This window comes from Clupea harengus, unplaced genomic scaffold (genome assembly GCF_900700415.2).
Source record: "Clupea harengus unplaced genomic scaffold, Ch_v2.0.2, whole genome shotgun sequence".
NCBI lineage: Eukaryota > Metazoa > Chordata > Actinopteri > Clupeiformes > Clupeidae > Clupea > Clupea harengus.
In genome coordinates, this window is record NW_024880260.1 from 1 (window position 1) to 25,002 (window position 25,002).

The following is a 25,002-nucleotide window of genomic DNA, read 5'->3' on the forward strand; positions in this document are numbered from 1 at the left end:
TTTTTCCATTCAGGGGACTTTTGGCCAGTACTAAACCATAAGAAACCTTCGATCTCTCTGCTTTGTACAGCATGCATTGACGGCAGAGGGCAGTGTACATTTACCAATGCAAACAGAGAGAAGTCCTGACATGTTTGCGATGGAGTTAAATGTCTCAAATAAGTACACAGCACTTCGTTCTCCTTTTATGAAACTGAATACTCTGAATACTCTCCAATCGACAAAAGAATCACCATCATTTCCCCATGTAATGTAGCTTAATTGTTAATACATTACAATGTAATAACATGATGTGTATTTAAATATTCTGTCAAGTCTACTTTCTATAATAACTTTCTTTCACTCCACATATTTAAAATATTTGATTAATCCAATAAAATGTACAAAGTGCATTCTGGTCATTAGTTTGTATAAGGAAGGCCATTTCGATATGAACAAGAACATTCATATAGGCGTCTAATTGACTTGATGACATGTGTTAAGCCTTCTTACGCATTCAACCTTACATGTCCTCCAGTGGTTGCCTGTTGGAAATATTGATCATCTCAGGGGATGACTATATGACCAATATCCGTCTTTCATACTTTATTGCAGACAGGAACATATGCTTCAAGATGCAGGGCTCTCACAGTCTTGTATTACTTCAGTCCGGACCATGACTATTGCTTGAACGTTATAACTGTCTGGGACTATACATGAATAGATTCTTTTTTAGAAAGGAGGATAGCAGCGGAGAATGATCCCAATTACAGTTTATTTTGAATGTCAGGCAACACAACATTACGCAGCCGGAGATTACAAATCTTTTTAACCTCATCAATTGCGTGGGCTCTCTCCTTCGTCTGGCTGTTCCCAGAGCGCTCGGTCAACTGGCGCAGAATAGCAGCTTTGTTGTTCATCTTGGCGCATATGATAAATGGGAAGCCAAAACGCCTCTTGTACTCGGTGTTGAGACGGTACATTCGCGTGGTCTCCTCGGGATTCAGGGAGGCCATGCCGGCTTGGCTCTGCTCCTCTTGTGACTCGCGGGTTAACGTCCCCCTCTGGAGGTCCCTGCCCGCTAGGTCGGGATGACACCTGAGAATGCCCTCTTTACCTGTGCACAAGAAAGAAATGTTTGATCTTTGAAAAACGCAAAACCTACATTATAGATTTTACGTCACTTTGATTGTCCCTAATCCTCATCATAACATTTAGGTCATAGCCCCAATATATCTTAGAGGAAATGCCCTTGGTGTCTGCAAAGTCAAGGCCTACAAATTGAACATTTCAGGGGATAGATTTACGTATTGAGGATAAAAACAAAGTCGAAGACAAACCTGATTCCGGAAGGCTGTCGATTAACTCAGAAATACGGGCCTCTAAGTCTGACAGGTTAGCGAACGGGCGGTACGGCCATATCGCAGCGACTATCAGTGGACTTCTCTCAACAACGTTTCCAAAAGTATCCACAAAATCTTCATAAGACAGAGAATTTACAGTGCTTATGTCCATGTTTCAAACTAAGCTCAACGTGGGCTACTAGGCTAGCATAGCCCGGAGGTCTGACCAAAAGGTTATCGACCACCTATGATCATAGGGGGCGAGCAAACAAGTGATGCAACAGTGCTGTCGTGGTTTCATTTTAACTAGTGTTTTCCTAAGTTTCTTCAATGTGTTGTTTCTGTTCGCTCATACTGTTATAATTCGAATGCCCTGAATTGTGCCGCCATCTGGTGTTACTATTTTGTCATGAAAGTTAACTTTAAAGCATTGTCGTGTAAAAGACACACCTGTCATTTCAGGATATGTAGCCTACTACATTGCCAACTTTATCGCCAAAGGACACCAGTTGACATGTTAGAGTATGTTTTATTTAACTTAACTTTTGGTGGTGTTTGCAAGGTTTGTGCATAACGTATTCGTAGTTAGCTTGCACATTTCAGACCACAACTCTTTACTGCTGCTTTGCCAATTAAATAAAAAGTGGTTACCCCAACTATATGCTTTACAATGTCTAAACAATTAAATCATGACAAATGTCTAAGTTGTTATATAAAATATGTATACTTTTCTTAGTAACAGTTTCTATATTCCATATCCTACCTAACCTGGGCAGCTAGTGCAAACACCAGGTTTGTTCATACCTTCATTATATGACCATATTTCAAAATGAAATTGAATATGTCATTGAAAGTATGCCCTGCAAATACCATGAAAACTGTCAAATCCGTGACTTTAAATTTTAAATTGACATTTTTGTTGTTAGTTCCTATAGGGATTGTCAGCAGAAGTGTAAATTCTCCTCAGACAGATTGGCTTGTTTTAGAACCACAATTGGTTCTTTACGCAGAAAAGATTCAGTTTCGTCCCGGTCGAACTTCTTAAAGGCCTTTTATGACTACTTGAGCCTCGACTGTTATAGAAATGATCTCTTATAAAAACATGCCTCGAAAAAAAATCATATCAGTCATGAAGCTGTAAACTGTAGCACTTACTTTTTTTTATTAAGTTTTATTAAGTTTAATTTGCGTTATAATAATAATAATAATAATAATAATAATAATAATAATAATAATACTATATATATATATATATATTACATTGAAAATGTTCTTCTCTGTGATCCAAACACCTCCACTTAGATTTATCCCGCTAAGAACATATTTCCAAACATCTTCCACACAGTATCGGATTCCTTTTGCCCATTTGAGTCTTTTCCTTTCATCATCCAGTCTCAGATATGTTTTGTCTTTTAAACTACCTAGGAGGCCAGCATCCCAGAGCCGCTTCACTGTTGCTGACAAGAGTGGTGTTTTATAGGTAGTATTTAATAAATATAAAATCTGTTTTGAAAACTAGAGATTCTGATGTTCTTATCCACCTGCACATTTGTGCACCGACGCCTCCCGCGTCTCTTTGTGCCATCGTTAAAGCCGGTGTGTACTGTTCTTTGGAAGATATCTGCAGTTTCTTGCCAGTTTTGAGCATGGTATAGCCTTAAGCACAACAATAATAGACTGATGTATTTCTGAAGAAAGCTCTTACTTTCTGACCATTTTTAGATCATAATTTATTCTACAGGTTTTGATGCTCCAGATACTCAGATAACCTGAAGAAGGTCAGGTCTATTGCTTCCTTAAACAACACAACAGTGTTCAGCTGCACAAACGTAATGGCAAAAGGGTTTTCTAATGATGAAGTATCCTTTAAAAATGATAATTTAGGATTAGCTATTTCAATTCAGATTCTTTCAAAAACAAGGAAAGGTTTCTCAGCGATTCGCAATAAGTGCTTCTGAAACATCCACAGTGATCCACACTTTGACAGTACAGGTTCAGCAGCAACAAACTGGCAGAACACATCAGTCATTTTTCTTGCTGACTGCCAATTATGTCCATCCCAACTACACTCCAGTTGTCCTTCACCACATGTTGATAGTTTATCACCTAGGTACATCAGTGTAGTAACCCAAAACCTATTAATCATACACTCACAGTAATCAACATGTCTAAAACACAATTGTGTTCTTGATCAACCTTGGGTGGTGGCATGGGTGACAGCACCTGACCTGAAGCAGAAATGTACTTGAGAAGATAGTTAATGTGACAGATGGTCTAACAAATTAGGTCGATTTTCTTGAAGTAAACTTAGAGTTTGAAGTTCTATTGTACAGCTGGCGACCCTAGCCTTACCCAATCAGTCACATTACCTTTTGATGGTATGCCAGTAGTACCCAGCCACCACATGGTCTCTGCTGCCTCTATCTGACAGCACTATGGTTACCAGTGCCTTGCTGATTGTGGCACTCCTACAGAAGTGCCCTCCTTTCCTCCTCAGATGTAATCACCAGCCACATGTAGAGCTGGTTTGGACCAGTGTAGAACAGTCTGCCATCTGTGTAAAAAAAATGTTTTAATAAAAAAACAGCAGGCCTACATCTGGCTGGACAGTGTAAGATACATTGGAATTATCAAATGTATCAAATCAAATCAAATCAAATGTATCAAATGAACTATATCAAATGAAAAAATCAGTCAGAAACAGCAAGTTAAATTCACGTGGGAAATGTAAAGCCAGACGAGAGAGCAAGTTAAAACTGGGACAGAGGGCTGTGAGAAAGGGCAGCGAAAAGAGAAATCATAAGTGGTCAGTCTGTGGCGCAGATAAGGGAAAGCATTCAGACGATAGAAATGTGTCAGCAGATTAAAAACAGAAGTTCTGTAAGTGGAAAATACCACAAGAATCATGTGTTATTACTATGTGCAGAGTGGACGAGACAGTATATCACAATCTTAAGATCGATTGATGGGCGGCCCAGGGGCCCAGAGTGACATCACTGGATTAAAAGTTTGAGCATCGCCTGTATCGGATCAGAATGCATTCTCCAACTTGCTTGACTGTACTTGATTGTCTGTTGAGCGAGTTGTATTGTACCAGCATCTACCAGTAAAACTTATCTTGTTACAACAAATTGCTTCGTATGGTGGTTCCTCTCCAAAACAACACGCAAGAGTGAAAATTACTCTTACAACAGCTGTAAGACTTTAACGTGACGGTGAGGATGCACAAATATGCTATTATCAAGGGGACTAACACAGGCATTTTAACATGACACATGGACTAAAAATGATAACAGTTATATAACAGTAAAATAACATTAACACGACAAGGGAGACACAACATCATTCCAAAATTAGCACTTACAGACATAATTAGACAATTTCATAGAACACATGGAATTCTAGGAACTACCCACAATACAATACACATACAGTAGCTGCCCTACCCCCTGCACGCTACACAGCCCCCACCTAGGGGGTCAGTTGTCCCCAACAACCCAAGCATTCAACACAACGTCCCGTAAGTGAAGCAGCTGCTGATGTTGAGAGCACCCCTGAGGGTTTGGGTGGCTTATGGCATTTACATTTACATTTAGTCATTTAGCAGACGCTTTTGTCCAAAGCTAGGAAGCTTTATGGCAAAGGGCTAGGGGTAGAAGGCAAAGTGTCTGTCCCTGTGCCCCCGTCCGGACGAGCCAGGGGAGCCCCCTTCTTGCGCTGCTCAGGGCTGAAAACCCTGCTCTCCTCAGCAGTGAATGTCGAGCACTAACATGCTCCACGGGGGCCCCACCTGGCACTGCTGCAGTGGGGCATGTCGGCCCCCTTGGAGGCATGCAGAAGTCACATCGGTGGACGTAGAGCTCCACACCCTGGCCAGCAGCAGCAGGACCGGAGCCAAGGAAGCGTCGTGGTGATTCCGATGGTCCACTCCCACCAACCTGTGGACCAGCCGGAAGAACTCTGGAGCGCAGTCAATGAGGCACCACCGTCACTTTTCGAAACATATCCTATTTTGGTTGCTTGTGTTCTATGGGTTTCAGCCACGTCTCGGAACCGAATGTGTTTAATGGCCAACTGCTGATCTCCAGTTCATAGTGATTGTCAGCACTGCAAATTTTCCTCAGACCAGATCCGTTTGTTTTTTCCACTTCATTTGGTTCTCTGTGCAGAAAAGCTTCGGTTTTAAAGAGCCTTTCTGAGACCTTCTGCATCATCTACTGCATTTTGCCCATTTGTTGGAATCCTCTGTTTATCTTTAAAAGAGTACATTTGATAGCTCTAAAGTGATACACTTTAACATTTTATATTTACTGCTACAATTTATATATCTGTATTATGTATTATACATCTATAATTCATACAAGGCAGTTAGGAAATGGCTTGGTGTGCCATATTGTCTAGGTAATGTGGCATTGTATGGGAAAGTATCAGCTTGGTGGAGGCGTTCAAATGTGCTAAGACAAGTCTGAGATGACTTTGTCACAGTCTAAGGATCCAGAAGCATGAGGTAAGGGTATGTTGTTGGAGGGGAGGCAGATGGCAACCAGCTTTATACGCGAGCAAGGAGAGGACACTAGACAACTAGCAGTGGCTTCTCAAGCAAAGCTTAAAATTGAATAATACATAATGTTGAAAGGATGAAGACTAGCTGGAGAGATCCATAGGCTATGGGTGCTAACCGCATTAAATGTATTGTTGGAGCCACTTAGTGCTCAGCCACCTACAGTATGTCTTTCCAACTCCACAGAACCTTAGGCTACTCTCCTGAGACTTTAAGTCTGTTGCCCACCGTGGGTGGTTGTATCATGTGGCGAGCAAACCAATGATGTAAAAGTGGGGTCATGGTTCAAATTTGACTCCCATTTCTAAGTTCCTTGCTTGTGTTGCTTTAGTTCTCATAATGTTGGAGCAATCAAACGCCTGAGTTGTGGTGCCATCTAGTGTTATGCCATGAAAGTTCATTCTAAGCCGTTTCCTACATAAAAACCGGTTCACACAAACTCAAATATAAAGTATGAATATAAAATATAAAATGTTAACAATTAAATCCTAACAAAGACGGAAGTGGTAATAGAAAATATGTTTAATTCTCTTAGCAACAACTTCTGTATCTCATATAGCTTATACACAACCATACGTGTTTATATGGAAATGATCAACAAAATGGGTACTAGCGCTGCACACTGCAAACAGAGGTCCTGGACTGAACAGTCTGACTGAAGCATACTGACTCATATATACATAAACAATACTGTGAAATATCATAATCTCAGATTTTCTCTAAATGAAAAGTAAATGCATCAAGCCTGAGCATCTACACCTCAGATTGTCTCATTCAAATGTACCTTTCAACATTTGTGCCAAAAAGAGAATAAATTAAAAAAGATACACAATCAAGTAGTATCTAGTAGAAACATTCAAAACCAAACCCTCTTTTGCCCTAAGGTATATATATTCACTGCATTTCCTAAGCATTTCTTAAACAATGTTTCTAAAGTAGGAATCTTTCTATACAAAAAACATTTTAGTAAGGCGGCATATAAAAAAATAAAAAAAAATAAAAAGGGTTAGTAGAAATAAAAGTAATGGAATAATCAGACCTTTTCATTTATGGCCTTATATAATCAAACACACGTGACAAAAATATGACATTGTTTTTGACATACATACGTATAATAACATTATATATTTATATATTATAACAACAACATATAATAATATTAAATTTTACAATATGAAAGTCCCATTTTCACTGTAATACTGTTACATACCATGCAGTAGTTTGAGAAAAAAGTGCAGATTGCTGTCAGACTATTGTCATATACAAATGACATATATGGTATATTTTTATAAACAGGAGTATGCTTTATTCTGACTTTGCTAAAGCTTATGTAATTGAGTTCATGTTTCTTTGACAGTGGAGTCTAATGATTCCACAGCCTTCTCGTCTGTAATGTTCTTACTCTGAGACATTTGAAAATGCTCAGAGTCTTTAGCCACATCCGCAATGTTCTGGTACACAAAGCTATTGTTGTTCTGTTCTTCAACATTAAGGTAAATCTACAAGAAAGGAGAGAGAGAGAGAGAGAGAGAGGAAAAACAACAGGAACCAATGTGAGTATTATGTCCAAAGTGGCTCGCTGAAAGTAAAAACAGGAAGTGCAACTAGCCCTAAAAACAGAAGTACTCAAATGAGAGCACTCTGAATAAGTGTCACTGCACCCTAAGGGCCTAGTCACCTTCTCCTCCATGTCAGCCAGCTCGTTCTCCATGAACACCACCAGTTTGGAGAAGCACGGCCTATCCTGAGGCTCCAGGGCCCAGCAACGCTGCATCACCTGATACCTGCACATTTATTCATTTAACAGACATTTAGAAGTAGAATTATGAGCAGGAGAATTAAGATGCATATTTTCATTTAGCATACACTTAGAAGTACAATTATAAGCAGGCTTGGGGAGTAACGGAATACATGGAACGGTGTTATGTAATTAGGATACAAAAAAGGTTAACTGTATTCCGGTACAGTTACAAAAAAAAAAACGTAATTAGATTACAGATACTTTTAGCAAAAATTGGGATTATTATTAACAGGATTACAAATAGATTTTAAAATGCAGAACATTATACTATCATCCACATGCGCACTTTACAACACGTCACGAGAAGACAACAGAGAAAACTACAAGTCTATATGATGACCTCGAGTTCAAAAAAATGCTTTCTCTGGCTGGAAATATCAACACTATTTTGTCCTTGAAGCTGAAAGTGGGAAAAAATAATAGTGCAGTGCAGTGTGTGTGTGATTAGTACTCCGGTGATTGCAGTGGCGTAACGTAGTTACCACGGGCCCAGGTGCAGTCTTTTATGACGGGCCCTAGTCAGTGGCGTAAGGCAGTGGTTCCGAAAATGTTTACAGTCCCGTAGCGTTTTTTTTTCATGTTTGTAACCACCGCCACGCCCCCTCCCCCTGCGCACATATTCTGCCTATAACACTTAGGACTGTGAAATTATCAGCGTTGATCACTAACCGCCGCCGCCACGCCCCCTCCCCCCGCGCACATATTCTGCCTATAACACTTGTCATTGTAATTTTTTCGCTGAATATGGGTATACATCAGTATTTTTGGCAATAACACTTGGCTATTCAGACTATTTAGATTGGACATAAATATGTCTATGGGCCCCGGCTACGGGCCCCCTAGACCCACGGGCCCAGGTGCAACCGCACCTGCTGCACCCCCTATAGTTACGCCCCTGGGTGATTGTGAATGAGACGGAGTTGCGTGAGTTGAAGTCGAAGTGGGCGTGGCAGGAGCAGAGTTCAGCACTGGCGTGACATATATGCACACATCAAACCACAACCACACGGCCCTCATGCCCATTTTCCTTCATGGCAACAACCTGAACTAGTTCACATTTCCGCCCAGGAGGCCCACACTATATTGCAAAGGGGATTGGGCAAAAAGAGACATTGAGAGAGTGTTCAACTACGGGTAAGAAAAGTGGGGGCTGACCGGTTTATTTTTTATTTTCAATGGTTCATACTTTCTTCTGGGTTGTTGCAAATGATGTGTTATTAACTATTAAAATATCTAGGTGAAATGCTGCATTTGGGCCCAAAAAGGATATCCTGACACTCCAATCAATACAGTGGCACAAAAAAAGAGGTTTACATATTTAGTATTGAGTTCAGTTTGTTGTCTAACACATAGCTATGACAATATAGTACATTTTGATATTTGTACCACACTAAGTTCATTTCCTCAGTAATAAGTAGGACGCCCACACCAGATGTTATTTATATAGCACTACTAATGCACAAATGCAGAAAGTATGTCATCTGAAAAAACTGGTGTGTGCCCTTATAAGAGGGGTTTGTGGATAGCACAACCACTTCATGAAATGCATGTGACCATTGAGTGGCAGTTTCTGACGCTAGCAGTACATGTCTTTGTCTTCAAGGTTGGACCAATGTTTTTTAGCATTTATATCCATCACAGACATCAAAATAGAGAAAACCACCAATATACAGTGGATAAGGCTATTGATGTCTCTTTTCTGTTATCTTCATTTGCACATTTGGCATTGAGGTAATCCAAAAGTAACGAAAAGTAATCAAGTTACATTACTTTAATTTTGTGATACTTGGATTAGGTTACTGAATACAATTTTTAACAGGTAATCAGTAATTGTATCGAAATACATTTTTAAAGTAATTCTCCCAACCCTGATTATAAGCAGTAGAATTAAGATGCATATTTTCATTAGCCCCCATGAACCTGGTGTTGTTAGCACTATGCTCTACCAGTTGAACTACAGCACCACAGAGTAATGTCATTTATTATTTTAAAGAATAGCCTAGAATATATAATAATATACTAATAAATAACCTGGGCAGTTAGTGCGAATACCCAGTTTGTTTATAACTCCATTACATGGCAATGTATTGGAGGAATACATTTTAACATCTTAAAGAAACTACAGGCAAAAAATATATATAAAAAAAAAAAACCTACATAGTGTCCCTTTGAATGATGCAATTTCAAATGTTTTTGTTTATTCATGGTGATGGTTGGCCACAGACCTGGACAATATCTTTTTCTTTGTCAGAAAAGAGCCTTTCAAGACCCCGTCCAGCAGCTTTTGCATTTTCACCTATTTACTGTATTTTGCGGAAATGTTCTGCTCATGTTATATTTGACCGTTTTAAAGAGGTACTCTTCTGCTACAACTTATAAAACACAATAAAAATCATGATGACTTTAGGAGGCCCACTGAAAGGGCCCATATTACTCTTAATGTACAGTAGATAAGATTGTCAAGCTTTGGGGCGTCATTGACTGGTAAAATCACAGAAAAACATTGGCTGAACACATTTACACTGTCAATGATTATTGGCAACCACACCGAGTGCTCTTGGAGATGCCACTGTTAGCTTTTGAGTGGCACGTTGCCCAAAACTATTGGTCACTCGTTGCATTATTAGCACATGTTTTGTGCGGTAGACACTCACACAGACTTGCTTGCATAGTATGGCTGTTCCATCTGGAATCCTCGCTCTAACAAATTGTAGAAATGGCCGTCCACCTTCATACCAGGATAGGGGGTTACACCTGAGGAGGGAGAGAGAGAGAGAGAGAGAAAGAAAGAAAGAAAGAGAGGGAGAGAGTGAGCAAAGGGGGGAAAGAAAGAAGGAAAGAGACAGAGAGAAGGGAAGAGAGGGAGAGTAACTTAGGTGAGTTAACAAAAATATCTTTATCCATACACTCATATGCTTTCATAGTTTCATTCAGGAACAATCTGACCTGAGTTTGGCAGCCACAGACACAGTTCCCATGCCTGACCTGGTGCACAGACGCGTCCACAGACGTGTTCACAGACACAGTGCTCACGCCTGACGTGGTGCACAGACGTGTTCACAGACGTGTTCACAGACACAGTGCTCACGCCTGACGTGGTGCACAGACGTGTCCATCCATGCCTTTGTGTTTTAAAGAGTCCCTACCCAGAGAGAAGATCTCCCACAGCAGAATGCCGTAGGCCCAGACGTCGCTCTGCATGGTGTACATCCCCTTGAAGATGCTCTCGGGGGCCATCCACTTCACTGGGAGACGCGCCTACAGCACACACACATCAATCAGGCCCTCAGGACCAGGATACACACAGAATACACAGCAGTAACCTCCACTGAAAACATCCTTCTACATGCAAATACGTACATTGCCTCTCACAACGTAGTTGGAGTCATTGTCAATATCTCGGGCAAGGCCAAAGTCCCCAATCTTCACAAGTCGGCCCCGTGTCACCAACACGTTCCTGGCTGCCAGGTCACGATGAAGGCACTGCAGAAACCAGGAGACCAGCGATGTGGTTTATCATCAATGGTCCAGTGTTCACAGAGGAAGCATAAACAGGACCTATTGCCCTAACTTAATGTTGCATTACGCATACACTCGGTAGTATAAGTGAGAATGCAACATTAAGCAATGGCTGTGATGTTGTGTAGTATATGTGTTCAATGTATTCTGTTTATGCCTTCAAAATGCTTCTTTCCCTTTATATTTATATTATTATTTCATAACGGCGAGCACAAACCATGCTCCAGGCCTTACATTCTTGGAGGACAGAAACGCCATTCCTTTGGCCACTTGGTAAGAGAAGGAGAGAAGGTCGCCATAGGTTAGAGCCTGTAGGTCTTCTTGCTGAAGGTCATCGGAGTCATCAAACGCATCTTCCACGTGAAAACTTCCTAGATCAGCTGGACAGTACACACAGTAGTTGCCGTTACAATACAGCACATAACTGGAGGAGTTTGTACAGTTCTTTGATGAATATGCAAGTACAGTATGAGAAGCTCTGCAACATCAGGGGAGAGAGATGAGTGCACGGGGAGTTAAAGGAGAAGTCCACAATTCTAATGCAATAGAATTATTGTCAAATTTCAAATTGGTTCTGTGTGTGCACTCAAAAAACCCTGTGCTGTTTGTCTTGGCTCTGTAAAACGGAAACAAACAAAGTGGTCGGACCAAGCCATACACTATTCCAGCCTATCAACACATTGCTTCATGAACATGGAAGGGAGGGGTGTAATTTCATTGGCCGTTGAGCTGCAATACTTTTGCCAGAATTACAGACTTCGCCTGCTCAGTTGCTAGCTCCTCCTCTGAGGCATTGAGGAATGAGATTTTCAAAATGCTCTATGCCTGCTGGAGAGCCTTTCTTGTATTTTACCAGCGTGTTGTTACAGATGATGAGTGTACCTTCAGAAATCTCCACGGAGGCTGGGGTTTGGCCGAGGAGAGGCACAAATTCCTGGTTCTTCACCGGAGACATTGGGACATACGGACTGACCGGGTGCTGATAGTCACTGCAGAAGTGAGATGCTATTAGAGAAGTCTGGAGCAGATTTGATCTGAGGTCTTCCTACTGCGTCATGTCACAATACGGCTTTGTATAGTGACATTAAACTTGTGTTGTGCTTCAGTTTTCTACTTCCTTTTCTAGTCACTATGACATGGGACCCATGGGATTTTTAAGGATATGTTTTACGTCTCTCTGTTTACTATATATATTTGTATAACACGCAACACAAACTATGTTTTTTGGATGCGGACAACACAATCATGGGTTTGATATCCAGGGAGTGTGTGTAAATACTGAAAAAAATGCATATCTGCACAGCTTTAACTGTAATTCACTCTGGATAAAAGCATCTGCAATAGAAGATGAACGTAATGTAAAATTAATACTTTTGCTTACCTGGTGTTTTGCTTTGGCTGGTAGTTATGGTACAGGCTGGTGAAGCGATCTTTGGTAATTGCGTCTGCCAGACACTTGTGGAAGCGTTCTCTGTTGTCTTTCAGGTAGTTCAGGAGGTCCCCATTGCAGCAGTACTGAAAGATTAGGTAGGTGGGCCCTATGGATCAATTAGTTGTATAGAGTTATACCTGGAGTACATTTACACGCCAAGACCCTTAGGCGTTAACATCATCAAGTTCACCTCATCATCACCTTCACCTTCATCATGTGTTGACCTTCATCTATGTTATAATGTATATATTGTATATATTATATATGTAGATTGTTGTCATTTTGACTCATGGCTACATCTATGACGTGCTCTGTCCCTACCTACATTTCTGCTGTAATTGCTCTATTCTGACTGGATTCATACACACACAAGTCTCGCCCGGCCATGAAAAGCACTAGCAATGTATTTAATAGCTTAAACAAAAACATCTGTTCATATTTCAACTAGCCACTGGTCAGGGGAAGCAGCCTCCCTGACTGTTTGTACTCATATTCCCAACTCCTATTCTAATTTATAAGCTATGCATATTCATATTCCAGTTGCTACTGATATGCCTAGTTTTATTCATAACCACATTCATACTCACATCTGTATCACTAATCATACCCATAATACCCATAACTGTATTCAAATTCATATTCGTTGGGACAGTTCATGTCCACTCCTGTCCTGTTCCTGGACATGTGTGGAGGCCTGTAACTTACCTGCGGATGTGCAAGCTCCCAGCAGGTTAACAATATTGGAATGGTGCCCAATGTAAGTTAGCATATTCAGTTCCGACACCAGGGCATCCCGCTCTACTGCCTGATGTTTGTCTGTGTAGTAAGAAGAATACCATAGGCATAGGCACAGTCATATACAGAGTGTATCTGTCAAATCTTATTTATCTATGTGAATGTTGCGGTTAGAACTGTGATGTTAGGCTAATGCGTACAAAGTTTGAGTCAGTATATGGCGTTTCCTGGAAAACCTTCACACTGCATGCCACTGTGTGAAAATGTCAAGGTCCAAAAGCAGATAGCAATGTCATCCTGTCATTTCTTTGAAATGACACCATCATTGCAATATCATATAAGGTTACACATAAGTTCATGTTTTAAATTCTTCACAAGATTTCACAATGCCACCGTTTTTACAAAATTGGGATTATGAGAAATTAGTGTGAGAGTATAAAGCTATGCCTATACTTTACTTTACATTTTTCTGTTTTCGATCTGATATATTTCTCAGAAACGTCATCTCAATATCAGACACTCCTAAAATGAATTCCCCTTTCCACGTAATCTAATTCGTACCTACACATTAGGTCTGTTAGAAAATGTCACATCTCACTGATAACTATTCAGCATAGACTTCCTCTATAAGGGCAGCCAGGTGCAGCGCTTTGACTGATAAGTGATGGAGCTATTGCACCGATCTCACGAGATCTCATGATCTCTGCGTGTCAGTATTAGCAGATCTAGTAGGTATCCATTCTGTTGCTTGTCAGGCAGCTGAGAAATGTCCCACCTTTGAGCATTTTGACGGCCACCTGCATGGAGACCCCTGGCTTGGTGATCCCGTAGGCGGTGGCCTGTACCACCATACCAAAGGCTCCGGAACCCAGCTCTTTCCCTATAGGGGTGGGATAAAAAGAAATATTAGAGTTGATCTTAGAAACTAAATAAGTTTGGATTTGCAGCAAGGTGCTAGGCTTCCTAAAGATCACTTAGTAAAATTTTGCACTTGAAATATGACTAATTGTCTTAGGCCAAAACACATCTTAACTGCTTAATGAATTTATCAAATTGTTTAAGTCACTTAAGTTCGTGCCTAACCTACACTTTTTAACAATTCTACCGTACACAGTATTTCTTCATAAAATCTAAACTCAGCAGTGTAAATATGCCTTGGTTGTGTACCTAGTTCAAGGTTTTCTCGAGGGAACTCCCATTTCTGATCATACTTGAAGTCTTTAAAGTCAATGTAGATGTAATCATTGTCCGCGGGGCCGACCATCTGAATCATCTGCAGCTGGCTCTGGTACGCTGGTTTCTATAAGCACCAGGGTTAGGGGGAATGTAGGTACAGCCGAGAAACAAGTGTGTTTGAAAAGGAAAAAATGAAGCTGTACCTTATTCCTGACGCAAGACAAGAGTAACGTGGTGACCAGGACGATGATCACCACCAGCATAAACAAAACACCCACGAGGAAAGGGGTATTTGAGGATTCTGGGACTGAGAAAGACAAGAAGAAAAACACTAAAGATTTAAGCACAAAATTGCTAATACTGTACATTCATCATTAATCTAAACAGTAGATAAATATGGAATCCCTACGCCAGATCAAGGCCAAATGTACTACTTGGGATGAGCCATCATCTTCTGCCAGGTAACATACCAACTGCATAGTTACAAACCAGAGACAATGCAGGTTACAACGTGGGGTTTGTGGTTTTCCCAAGCAATTGCTTTTAAATGGGAGTACAAACCAGAGAGGTTTGTGGAGTTATACGCCTTCAAAAGCATCTATACGTACTTAACATAGACACAATTATTCCAACCATACACACTTAACATAGGCAAACATAGGCACCATGTACAGCCTGAGGTGGCAGATAGCCCTCGATGAGAATCTGATCACTGCACTGCTTGCCGGCTTGGTTTCGGAGGCAGCATCGCAGCTGGTGGCCTTGCACATCTTTGTACGGGACTGAGCTCACGATCGTCTTGTGACAGTACTGCTCAGAGTCGGAATGCTCAGGAAGAGTTTCGGGGGGCCTCTCTTCCCAGAAAGAGGAATTCTGGCAACTAAACAAGATGGATGAAATATAGCAGTGTTTTTGAAAATGGCAATGGCAAAAATATCGACTGCTTTCTTAAAGAAAAGAAAAGAAACTTGGACGTACTCAGGTAGGAACTGGCATGTTTTCCAGGTCAGGTTCCATGGTTGCGAGCTGGTGGTCACACAGGTCACTGAAGTACCATTTTGACTAAGCTGCAAAGTTGGTGTGTCTGTTAGAGGAACATGAAGAGATTTGTGCTATTCACTCAGGAACTATTGGGCAACAAATGTTTATCTGGAGAACTTCAAATCATCAGTGAGCAACTTCTCACAATCATCCAATCGGAACACTAGGAAACGATCATGCGATTGCTCAGCAACATGGCTCAAAAACTTTCCCCAGGTATCGTCACCTTTGGTGTCCCGCACCAACAGACACTTACCTGTTACACACAAAGACAGACGTTTGGTGACACTGGTGTCACTATTTTCCAGCTGCAGCTGATAAGCGCCTGGCTCCTGGACACACAGTTGGGAAGTGCTAGAGACAAAGAGCGCCTGTCACACAAACAGCAAAAATTATGCGACAGAACAGATGTATTGAGCAAACCCTCTTGTGTTGCTCACCTCTTTCCTTCTAACAGCTGCTGTTCTCCTTGGCATTTAACTCTCCCTCCAGCCGGAGTAATCCAGTGGCAATCAGCCAATGGGAAGGAGAGCACTGTGGCATTGAAGCAGAACCTTGACTTATTATTGGCTGGGATGTTGTTGATCTCGTTCAGCTCTAGTACATTAATGAATCCTTTCTCTAAGGAAACACAACAGCAACAGGTCAGCATTTCATGACGGTCATCCTCTTCGTGAGCAACTATGGCAGAACATGTTGGGAGTGCAAAATGATAAATAGAAATTTAAATTACCCAAAACGTTGATCTTTGCAGAGCTGATTTTATTAGCTTTACTAGCTTTACAGATGAATTCAGCACTGGTGAACGAGTCATTGATATTCAGATACAGGTATTTAGATGTCATTTCAGTAAAGTGTTCAGCCTAGATAGAGAACAAACATGTAGAGATGGCAGAAAATATAAGTGTTTCACAATGATGCTACTGCTAGTGTTTCTTTAAGTGGTTAGCACCTTTGTTCCATTGAAAAACCAGTCAAACTGACTCCGCGGACCATCGTATCTACAGCGCAGCAGAAGAGTCTGAGCAGCGATCACCAGGACAGGAGGGCTGGAGGCAGGGTGGTCCAGATCTGAGGTAGAAAAGAAGATGTCCTTCAGATCGTCCTGTGCAAGTCCATTACACTCTTCAAAACTCCCTTCCTCTGGACTAGTCCAGTCTAGCACTCGGCTGCTATCATCAGGATCAACATAGTTTCATGGTGTGTGCCATAGACATATATACTTTTATATATACATATATACCTTTTATGTCTATGGTGTGTGCTACGCTGCTGTGTGTCTATTGTCTATTGTGTCTGTGCGCATACACCATTGTATGTAAAATGTAGAATCATTCAAAAATGAACAATTAATTCACTACACACACACACACACGCACAGACAAACCCACAAGCACAAACAAAGTCACACAAAAACAAATCCGTTTTTCTTCTCTCCACCTCTACCTTCACTGCTAGTGAGTCTCCCACAGCAGACTAAACCATCCTCAGGTACACACACAGACACACACCACGTTTTACACACACGTTTTACCATAGTCGTGGAGTAGAGAACACTCTTCCCCCAATGGGTTTGAAGCACAACACAACACCATTGTCTCCTGATGAGAGTAGCTTACAAGCTTGCTCTCCATACTGGTGGGTGTGGACTGACAGGTTACGTCCTTGGATATGACTCTGTTTTTGGTAGGATACATACGGTACATCAGTTTCATGACATTACATAGCACATTTTTGATGGAGTGCTAAATAATAACTGTCATACATATTTCTTGCGCATAATGGTCAAAAATAGCACAGAGGCTTGTCTTAGTTAGGCTGTCTGTAAATGACCAAGCAATCAGGACTCTTACTTAGACTTGTGGACATCGCTGTACCATCTTATTTCTGGGACAGGGCTTCCCTTTGACATACACGTAAAATTTGCTGACCAGCCTTCCGCCCCCTTAACAATGCTCAAGTCAGGTTTGGAAGGCCTCTCTGATAATCAGATAGAAAGGAATCACATAGTCACTGTCAGCACTTTATGTGGTAGACAAAAATGTGTGCTTTGTCAGACAAAAATATTGACTGATAAATAATTCATTAAAGGAAAATGTATTTATTTAAATTATAATACTACTAATAATAAAACATGGGTAGGAGAAGATGGAGACAGTCAGAGCTGGAGACAAAACAGCAACTGGGCTTAAGAGGAGGAGGAGGTAAAGACTCACTCATGATCGGTTTGACACTGATCTTAACACTCGTGTTCGTGATGTCATTTTGACAGTGGATGGTGGCTAACCCAGCATGTCTGTCAGTGGCTTGAAACTGGAATACAAAGGCTCCCTCCCTGTGGGGACAAAGCTCTGTGTCTAACAGAGTGGCATAGACAGCATCCACACACACATCGCACATCACATATGCACATATTTCAATGTCTAAAAACTATACTTGATATGGGGGCAGAGGCAAAAAGAACTTGCATATCTGAATACCGTGCACCACAACATCTGCGACTTTACACACATGGATAATCTTTATGTCATGACCTCTGTGATCAAATAAAACAATAACTAATCAATCCTCAAAAAAAGGATGCGAGAATGAAAACTCTAAACAAATGAATGACTACCGATTTAGTTTAAATTTCTAATTAGCCAATCCTGAGCAATACTTCAGTGGGTTAGTAACCTAAGTAGTATTTCAATAGGTTGGTTGTGCGATACTCATATTTAGTGACACACATGTTTAGGCTTCAGTGCATCTCCTTCTATCATCCCCTATGACAGAGCCACAAGTCTGAGTGACTGATTTTCAACATGTAACTTGTGTCACAAGTGTGTTACTTGGTCATCTAAATATTTGAAAATAGCATTGGCAGGTGTTCTGAAATGACTGAAGCTTCAAAATATTCACTTGTACTAATTTCACACCATTTTCCATACTGATGCCGAAAGCGGTCTCTTGAGCCACTATTTGACCGCTGCTGCCCAGATCAAGGTTGTCCATTGATCTAGACATTGATCTTGAAAGGCACAATAAGTAGTTTTTGTCACAACATTTCATTGCCTCGAACAGCGATGATGCGTCTGTGAAGATATGATACCTAAAATACCTCCCAACACTACTGTGCATTATGCATTCTAAATGGTCAACAAATACATCGAAATATTGAAGAACAGATATGAGCGGCAATACAGTCAGGAGTTTTCCCATCATAAATACATCATTGCTGAATTATTATTAGTTAATAGAGTTATTAGAGTTTGGAGGCATTTCGTTTTTGCCAAAAGTAAAAAAAAAAAAAACTGAAAAAATTTCATTCAAATAAAATACTCTGAGGCACAAAAAAAGTGTCACACAGCCACGGTTTTAAGAGTAAGTGTCATGAGCAAATGTCCCCAGCTAGAATGCTACTGATTTCAAATATTTTACCGCTGTGCATATTGTGTGGAGTTTCATGATCATACATCACAATATTGTCTGTATCCATCTGAGGACCTTTGGACATGATTCTGGGTAATCATTCAAATTGTGATGTTGTGAGCCATGCCGAATGCCTAGTTTGCATTCAGTAGAGAAGATTGTTGATTTCTATACATGATAACAAGTTGTTCACAGTCCTGACGAAATTACTGAAATTACTATAAAGCCTTTGTGTCATAATTTTTTTTTTTTTTGAGAATTGTACACACTTATACACACATACCTGTGCTGCCCAAACACAGTTGGTTTGTTAGCAGAGTTATCACAGCTTTCCCAATTCCAGTTGCACGAATGTTTGGATATACTCTCTAAGGCCACCTGAATGGTCTGTCCCACTGACACTTCCAAAGTAACGTTGCCAGAGTCCTGCAGGGGACCATGAGGCAAACTGAAAGGAACTACCTGCACATCAGAAAATTGCAGTGTTGGATAGTACATTCATCAAACGTTCATCTTCTATAGTGATATACTAAGACATGGGCCCTGCATCTAACTTGGCATCTCAAAATCTGCTCCCAGTTAAGTTGTCGTTGGTCTGTTAAAAATAGGTGCACAGCGACGCAGTTTTTCAGTTTCATAGACACAATAGGAATACGTTTAAGATTAATAAGCTAGTGCACGTTAAGAACAGTCTTGGTAAATCTGCAAATGATTAATTTGACGATTTAAATATCTTAAATAATAATTGAATGTAAGTGTCAGTGTGTCGAAAACTGAATGTTGTAACCTAGTACATAACCGAAGTAAAAGCATAGACATGCTAACATCCAACCTTATGACTGAAAGTCATAGTCATTGCTGAAGAAAAACTTCCTTATAATTCAGTTCTCGTACGTGACATATTTGGTACTGATATCAGTTATGGTCTAACGACCGTCAAACAGCAATGGCCGCAGAAACTGTTAGGAGAGGCTATGTTGGCCAAAACACTGTCTCCATAAGAACATCGAAGAAATTCAGATCTACCTCCTCATTGATGGCACAAGAAAACTTGGGAGTTTGTTCCCCATGCTCTGGCTGATGGTGTTTGCCAGTGGATTGCTGTAAGACGACAGCTAAGAAACCCAGTAAAAACACAAAATTGCATTTAATTTTTTGACGTCCCTATAAATTACAGCATTTTGGGGAAGTGCTGGCGCTAATTCTGAAGTATGATTTAAAAAAAGTTAAAAGCACGATGAAATGGGCAAATGCATTACATCCATTAACTTGAATCAATATAATACTTAAATTTAAACTTGTAATAGTTATTGCTAAGAAATTCGAAGTCTGAATTTGAATTGATATGCACTTGTCTAAAATTCAAACTTGAGCTAAAAATGACATTCTAGAACGCTTTGTACAATACAACAATAATCTTTTGTGTCATCATCTAGAAATCCTTGGATTATTACTTCACAGGAGAATTGTTGTTTTCAAACATGATTTAAAACATTATTTTATAAATGTCTATAATATTCCAACAACAAACAATAAGCATGCTTTCAAGGACAAGCATAAAATAATAAAGTAGCCTAAGCCTAACAGGCTTGTCCTAATGCAACAATAACCTACATTTTCCTGAAGTGTTATCCTTTTTTAAATTTGTAATTCACTTACCAACTATGAGCCATATTGTGTCAATCGACTGCATTGCTGTTGCTAGTTAAAACAGTGTGTCACAGCTGCGCAGCATAGGTTCGAGTTCAAGTCAAATACTACTGACTCGTGACGTCATGATGTTCCTTTGATTAAAAGCATTCTATAGGCTACTAAAGTCTACATAGTAGACACCGTGTTTAAAACCGGTGATAGGCTAGGTCATCAGGGCTGGCCAGATAATGACGTTGTGTGGTCATCTTGATTGACTCTGCGATAAGATACTAGGCCTTCATATAATAATTATTTACATGTCTGGAAAAAAGGAACTAACTAACTTTTAACATGCATGCTATTTTTTAACTCCAGATTATGAGGACAAAGGTAAAATATTAATGTTTTAGCACGAGTGTACATGAGTTTTGCGTTTGAAACTTTGACTTTTGTTATGACTTTGATATTAATCCATATTTTAACAGGTCACTCTGCGTGTGCATCCACCACATTACTGTTGCAGTATTCTGACATTCATGGCAGGGTACGAGTGACATCAGGCAGTTGCGTAGCCTACATCACAGTAGGCAATTTGCACGTCATTGTTCATGATTAAATGGCCATAATTGCATTGCAGACAAATTCAAACATCAGTGCTGGTATGGTAGAAAAGAGTGCTCTTAAAATGTGAATGAACATCACCGATTAAGTTCCCCACTGCCTCCCAAATTGTGGTAAGACAGTCCATGTACCCATAATGCAAAGCAAAGCTAAGTAGCGCCTAGCCGAGCAAGTGAAGAGAATAGAAAACAACAACAGCGTGATCCAACCTCAACAACTGGTAGGCTAACTAGGCCAGCTACATGGACTACGGTAACGATTTAAAGTTCAACGAACAGACTATTCTTATCTGCTTAAATTGCTCTCTTTCTGGATAATGTGGGTAGTTTTACTGGTGTAATCGCATGTGACTTAGTACTCACACGGTTTCATTGAGTAGATTAGAACAATTTTGAGATACTGCTCGCGGGCTAGCTTGCTATCGAGGTCTCTATGTTTGAGAATCTTCCGGCGGCAGCGGAGGCAGCAGCAGCGGTGCCATGAATAGTGGACTCCCAGCCTCGGCTGCTCCGCTTGGGAGTGTTGGAATTCCTAATGTCAAGGTGAAGTTCTGTCGATATTATGCGAAGGACAAAACTTGCTTCTATGGAGACGAATGCCAGTTTTTGCACGAGGATCCGTCCATGGCGAGCTTGTCTATGCACGGTGGCGGTGGAAGCCCAGTCCCTTTATCCATTGCAGGGGGAGCCGTGACTGCAGCAGCGGGATATGCTCTTGGTGGAAACACGGCAGCTTGCCAGGGTGGTGGGGCACCCAGTGTACCCAAAAAGAGCGAGTCCCTTGGGCCTGCTGGAACAGCTCTTGAAGGACAGCTGTTAACTAGTAAGTCTGCTAGTAGGATTCACAAAGCAAGTCTGTGAGGCCTAGCGTTGCTAGCACAGCAGTGTTGTTGTTATTTTTAGGGCCTCGCGAAGGCGCTGCTGAAATCGAGAACGAGGATTCAGTGAGGCCTCTTTCCCACCAAAACGACGGATGAGCATAGCTATCGGATGAAGAGTTAACTCGTTTTAGGGCAGTCCGCGAGATTTTAGTGAATTGCTTTCGTATGTGCACCGTTTGTAAAAATTCTGTTCTCACAAAGAAGCATTTTGTACTCCTGAGCTAACTTTAGCTTAATTGGTAAGGCGCCTACATGAGATGTCATTGTTCGTGATGAAGCTCTTAGGCACGATACAGTTGTCATCACGGATATTTTGTCTGGACAGTGACACCACAATTACTGTGAATTTGTTATCGGGATACATTGTATTTCAGGGCCATCGTTTGTAGCACATAAACTGCAGTCTTTGAGACTTGAAACATTGTATCGGCGGCAAGCCTGGTGTAAGTTTGAAAAAAAAAAGCTGACATATATTCATTGGTTTTGAGTTGTGAATACTGCAGCTAATGTTTTGTTGTGAAATATCGAATATTTCTATAGATATTGGGTTCATTTTTGGTTTTAAGTATTGTTTCTATTTTCATTCTAAACCCCTAAGGACTCAGGAGCAATGCAGTTGGTTAGTGTGTTTACGTCTTTTTGTAAACGCTCTGTGATTGGCTGGACAGTCTTTCTACTCGCTCTCAATGGTAGACAGACTTTAACAATCCTGTTGGAGAACTATTTGAGTCTCGATTTGAGCGCGATTTTTTTTTTCTCCACTTGCAAAACAATTACACTGACACACTGTTGACAATGCATCTTACAATTTAAGTAAGGCATACCTACGCTTGGGAATGTCAACTATACAGTGTCGATCACTAACCCAGTTTGTGTGTTTTCTTAGTACCAGTACCAGGGATGGAGGGAAATACCCTGAGCGATGCCAATCTGACCAACTCCTACTTCAGCAGCAGCTTTATCGGGGTAAATGGCTTTGGGAGTCCCGCAGAACCCAAATATTCTATGATGCAGGTATGATCTATGATGCCTAATCTAGTTGGGTAGGGGCCTGTGCCAGCAATAGCTCAGTCTTTGTGTGACACAGCTGTAGTTCTGTATTGTAGCAAGGCTGCTGCAGTTTCACATTTTAAAAACCATGATATGTACTTTACATTTCATTTTACCACACTAATTATGTATTATTTAGTTGGCAGGCTTATTTAAAGTGACCATGGCAAAGTGAACGCATGTGCTTACAGTAATTTGGTTTCTTGACCACTGAACCTTGGTGTTGCTAGGACAATTTAACCTTGGTGTTGCTACGACTCTTTCTGCCTATGTTAAGAGCAGGGCACGAATGTCACATAGTTGTGCATATAACTGTTAGTAGATGAGGGTAAAAGAAACCTGTTGTTTTTGCTCTTCAGAGGATGACCACCAGCAGTAGTTCTCCCAGCCTCCTGAATGATGGTGCCAAGCCCTTCAGCCACAGCGCTCACGGTGAGGGCTGCTCTTCTGAACAGACAGAAATGATGTGAAGAACCCTGAGCCGAGCTTTAAACTGCCTGTCCCCTCTCTGTTTGCTCTCCTCTCTCTCCAGATCCAGTCAACTCGCCCACCTCCTCTCTTTTCAGTGACTTTGGTGCTTTAAGTATATCACAAAGGAGGAAGGTGAGCACAGGAATTGTATAGAAAATGGCTTAAATAGTTTATTTACAAAGGTATTAACCATTACTGACTTTGTGGTGGTACTGCAGGCATAGATCTGACACAGATCTGAGTTTTTGGTTTGTCTCTGAATTCACAAAACTTGGAGGTTTTCTTCCGTCTGAAAAGTGTTCATTTGCCATATTTTCAGCAAACAACACAGATCTAGTCAATGCTGATGAGTGTGTGTGTGTGTGTCTGTCAGCAGGCTCCTAACCCAGCAGCCAGTGAGTTCATCCCAAAGGGAGCCCCACGGATGGCCTCCATGTCCCAGCCAGCTGTCCAGGCGTTCCCCTCCCCCCTTTTCCCTCACCCGGTGATGAGCACTGCCACTGCGGCCGCCCTTGCCCCTGGTAAGTTTCGCCAGACCTCGAAATGGAGGCACACCACTCTGTCTGTAGTGTTGTATCTGTCAAAAACGTTGTGCTTTCAGAGGATCACAGCTGTCTATACACACACATACACAATCATGGTGACAAATTGGCAAATTGTTGATTTCTGTCTAGCAGGTGTTTGGTATTTTATATAGAATATATACAGATACTTTACAAATAGGGTTTAGCCAGTGGATTTGTTAGTTGTTGCATGAATGACGGCTTCTGTGGTCTTGTTGTTGGAGTCCTACTTCTCCACCTGTGCTAGTTGGCGGTTTGGAGCTATACTGTCTAAAAGTGCCAAAATCTGTTTCAGGAATGTCTCTCTCTGCTGGGTCGTCTCCGCTCCACTCCCCAAAAATCACGCCCCACACTTCCCCTGCGCCTCGCCGCCGCAGTCATACCCCCAATCCCAATCCCAATCCCAACCCTGCCAATTACATGGTGCCCACCAGTGCATCCGACCAGGGGTGCTCCCCCATCATCCAGAAGGAGACTGTAGGTGGGACCACCTACTTCTACACTGACAACACCCCCGCTCCCATGGCAGGGATGGTATGTTCCTCTGTAAAGTTTTCCCACTGTTGTAACTTTGTGTTTTTCATATGTACTTTATTGGGTGGTATTTTGGTACACCAGGGTATTTAGAAATCCCGAATCCCAGACACTCCCCTTTCAATTATCACTTGCAGGCAGGACTAATAATTGAATATAATTCACGGCTTTCACATTCATACTACTTTAGTTTGAAGATTGGTTAACTACGTTTCTCAAGCACACACCATAGGGGATGATTGCATTGTGTGTT

The 25,002-nt window shown here is 41.1% G+C and overlaps 3 protein-coding genes across 5 annotated transcripts; 1 reads left to right on the forward strand and 2 right to left on the reverse strand.

Moving 5' to 3' along the window:
* Positions 1-735: 735 nt before the first annotated feature.
* Positions 736-1,596, reverse strand: urad (ureidoimidazoline (2-oxo-4-hydroxy-4-carboxy-5-) decarboxylase). The gene is made up of 2 exons (XM_042706380.1): positions 1,320-1,596; positions 736-1,096 (listed from the first exon to the last, which is right to left on the reverse strand). The coding sequence occupies exons 1-2, from the start codon at positions 1,492-1,494 to the stop codon at positions 747-749; spliced, it is 525 nt and encodes a 174-aa protein (XP_042562314.1). The 5' UTR covers positions 1,495-1,596; the 3' UTR covers positions 736-746.
* A 4,791-nt stretch (positions 1,597-6,387) lies between these two features.
* On the reverse strand, positions 6,388-21,005 carry flt3 (fms related receptor tyrosine kinase 3). The gene is made up of 24 exons (XM_042706376.1): positions 20,658-21,005; positions 20,025-20,113; positions 19,282-19,460; positions 17,804-17,922; positions 17,441-17,567; positions 17,122-17,264; positions 16,540-16,658; positions 16,321-16,450; positions 16,028-16,208; positions 15,844-15,941; positions 15,525-15,630; positions 15,212-15,426; positions 14,750-14,853; positions 14,538-14,670; positions 14,146-14,250; positions 13,341-13,451; positions 12,585-12,741; positions 12,086-12,192; positions 11,438-11,583; positions 11,045-11,167; positions 10,831-10,942; positions 10,339-10,438; positions 7,562-7,667; positions 6,388-7,382 (listed from the first exon to the last, which is right to left on the reverse strand). Exons 1-24 carry the CDS (start codon positions 20,689-20,691, stop codon positions 7,224-7,226), a joined length of 3,003 nt encoding a protein of 1,000 aa, XP_042562310.1. The 5' UTR covers positions 20,692-21,005; the 3' UTR covers positions 6,388-7,223.
* Positions 21,006-21,029: 24 nt separating this feature from the next.
* LOC122131723 (PAN2-PAN3 deadenylation complex subunit pan3-like) lies at positions 21,030-24,979 on the forward strand. Of its 3 annotated transcripts, none has more exons than XM_042706377.1 (6): positions 21,030-22,073; positions 23,018-23,145; positions 23,541-23,613; positions 23,714-23,784; positions 24,026-24,173; positions 24,511-24,979. In XM_042706377.1, the coding sequence occupies exons 1-6, from the start codon at positions 21,731-21,733 to the stop codon at positions 24,840-24,842; spliced, it is 1,095 nt and encodes a 364-aa protein (XP_042562311.1). In that variant the 5' UTR covers positions 21,030-21,730; the 3' UTR covers positions 24,843-24,979. The 3 variants fall into 3 exon arrangements, with proteins under 3 accessions (XP_042562311.1, XP_042562312.1, XP_042562313.1); XM_042706378.1 differs by having other exon boundaries at positions 24,029-24,173; XM_042706379.1 differs by having other exon boundaries at positions 21,030-21,503.
* Positions 24,980-25,002: the final 23 nt, after the last annotated feature.

Bases quoted from the DNA above. Each gene is read 5' to 3' on its own strand.
- urad (XM_042706380.1), bottom strand. From the start codon at position 1,494: ATGGACATAAGCACTGTAAATTCTCTGTCTTATGAAGATTTTGTGGAT. The intron at 1,097-1,319 runs GTTTGTCTTCGA...TCTTGTGCACAG, and splicing joins CGACAGCCTTCCGGAATCAG to GTAAAGAGGGCATTCTCAGG.
- flt3 (XM_042706376.1), bottom strand. From the start codon at position 20,691: ATGCAGTCGATTGACACAATATGGCTCATAGTTG. The intron at 12,742-13,340 runs GTAAGTTACAGG...ATTGATCCATAG, and splicing joins GGGAGCTTGCACATCCGCAG to GGCCCACCTACCTAATCTTT. The intron at 11,168-11,437 runs GTAAGGCCTGGA...TGGTTTCTGCAG, and splicing joins CGTTTCTGTCCTCCAAGAAT to TGCCTTCATCGTGACCTGGC.
- LOC122131723 (XM_042706377.1), top strand. From the start codon at position 21,731: ATGAATAGTGGACTCCCAGCCTCGGCTGCTCCGCTTGGGAGTGTTGGA. The intron at 22,074-23,017 runs GTAAGTCTGCTA...GTGTTTTCTTAG, and splicing joins TGAAGGACAGCTGTTAACTA to TACCAGTACCAGGGATGGAG. The intron at 23,146-23,540 runs GTATGATCTATG...TTTGCTCTTCAG, and splicing joins CCAAATATTCTATGATGCAG to AGGATGACCACCAGCAGTAG.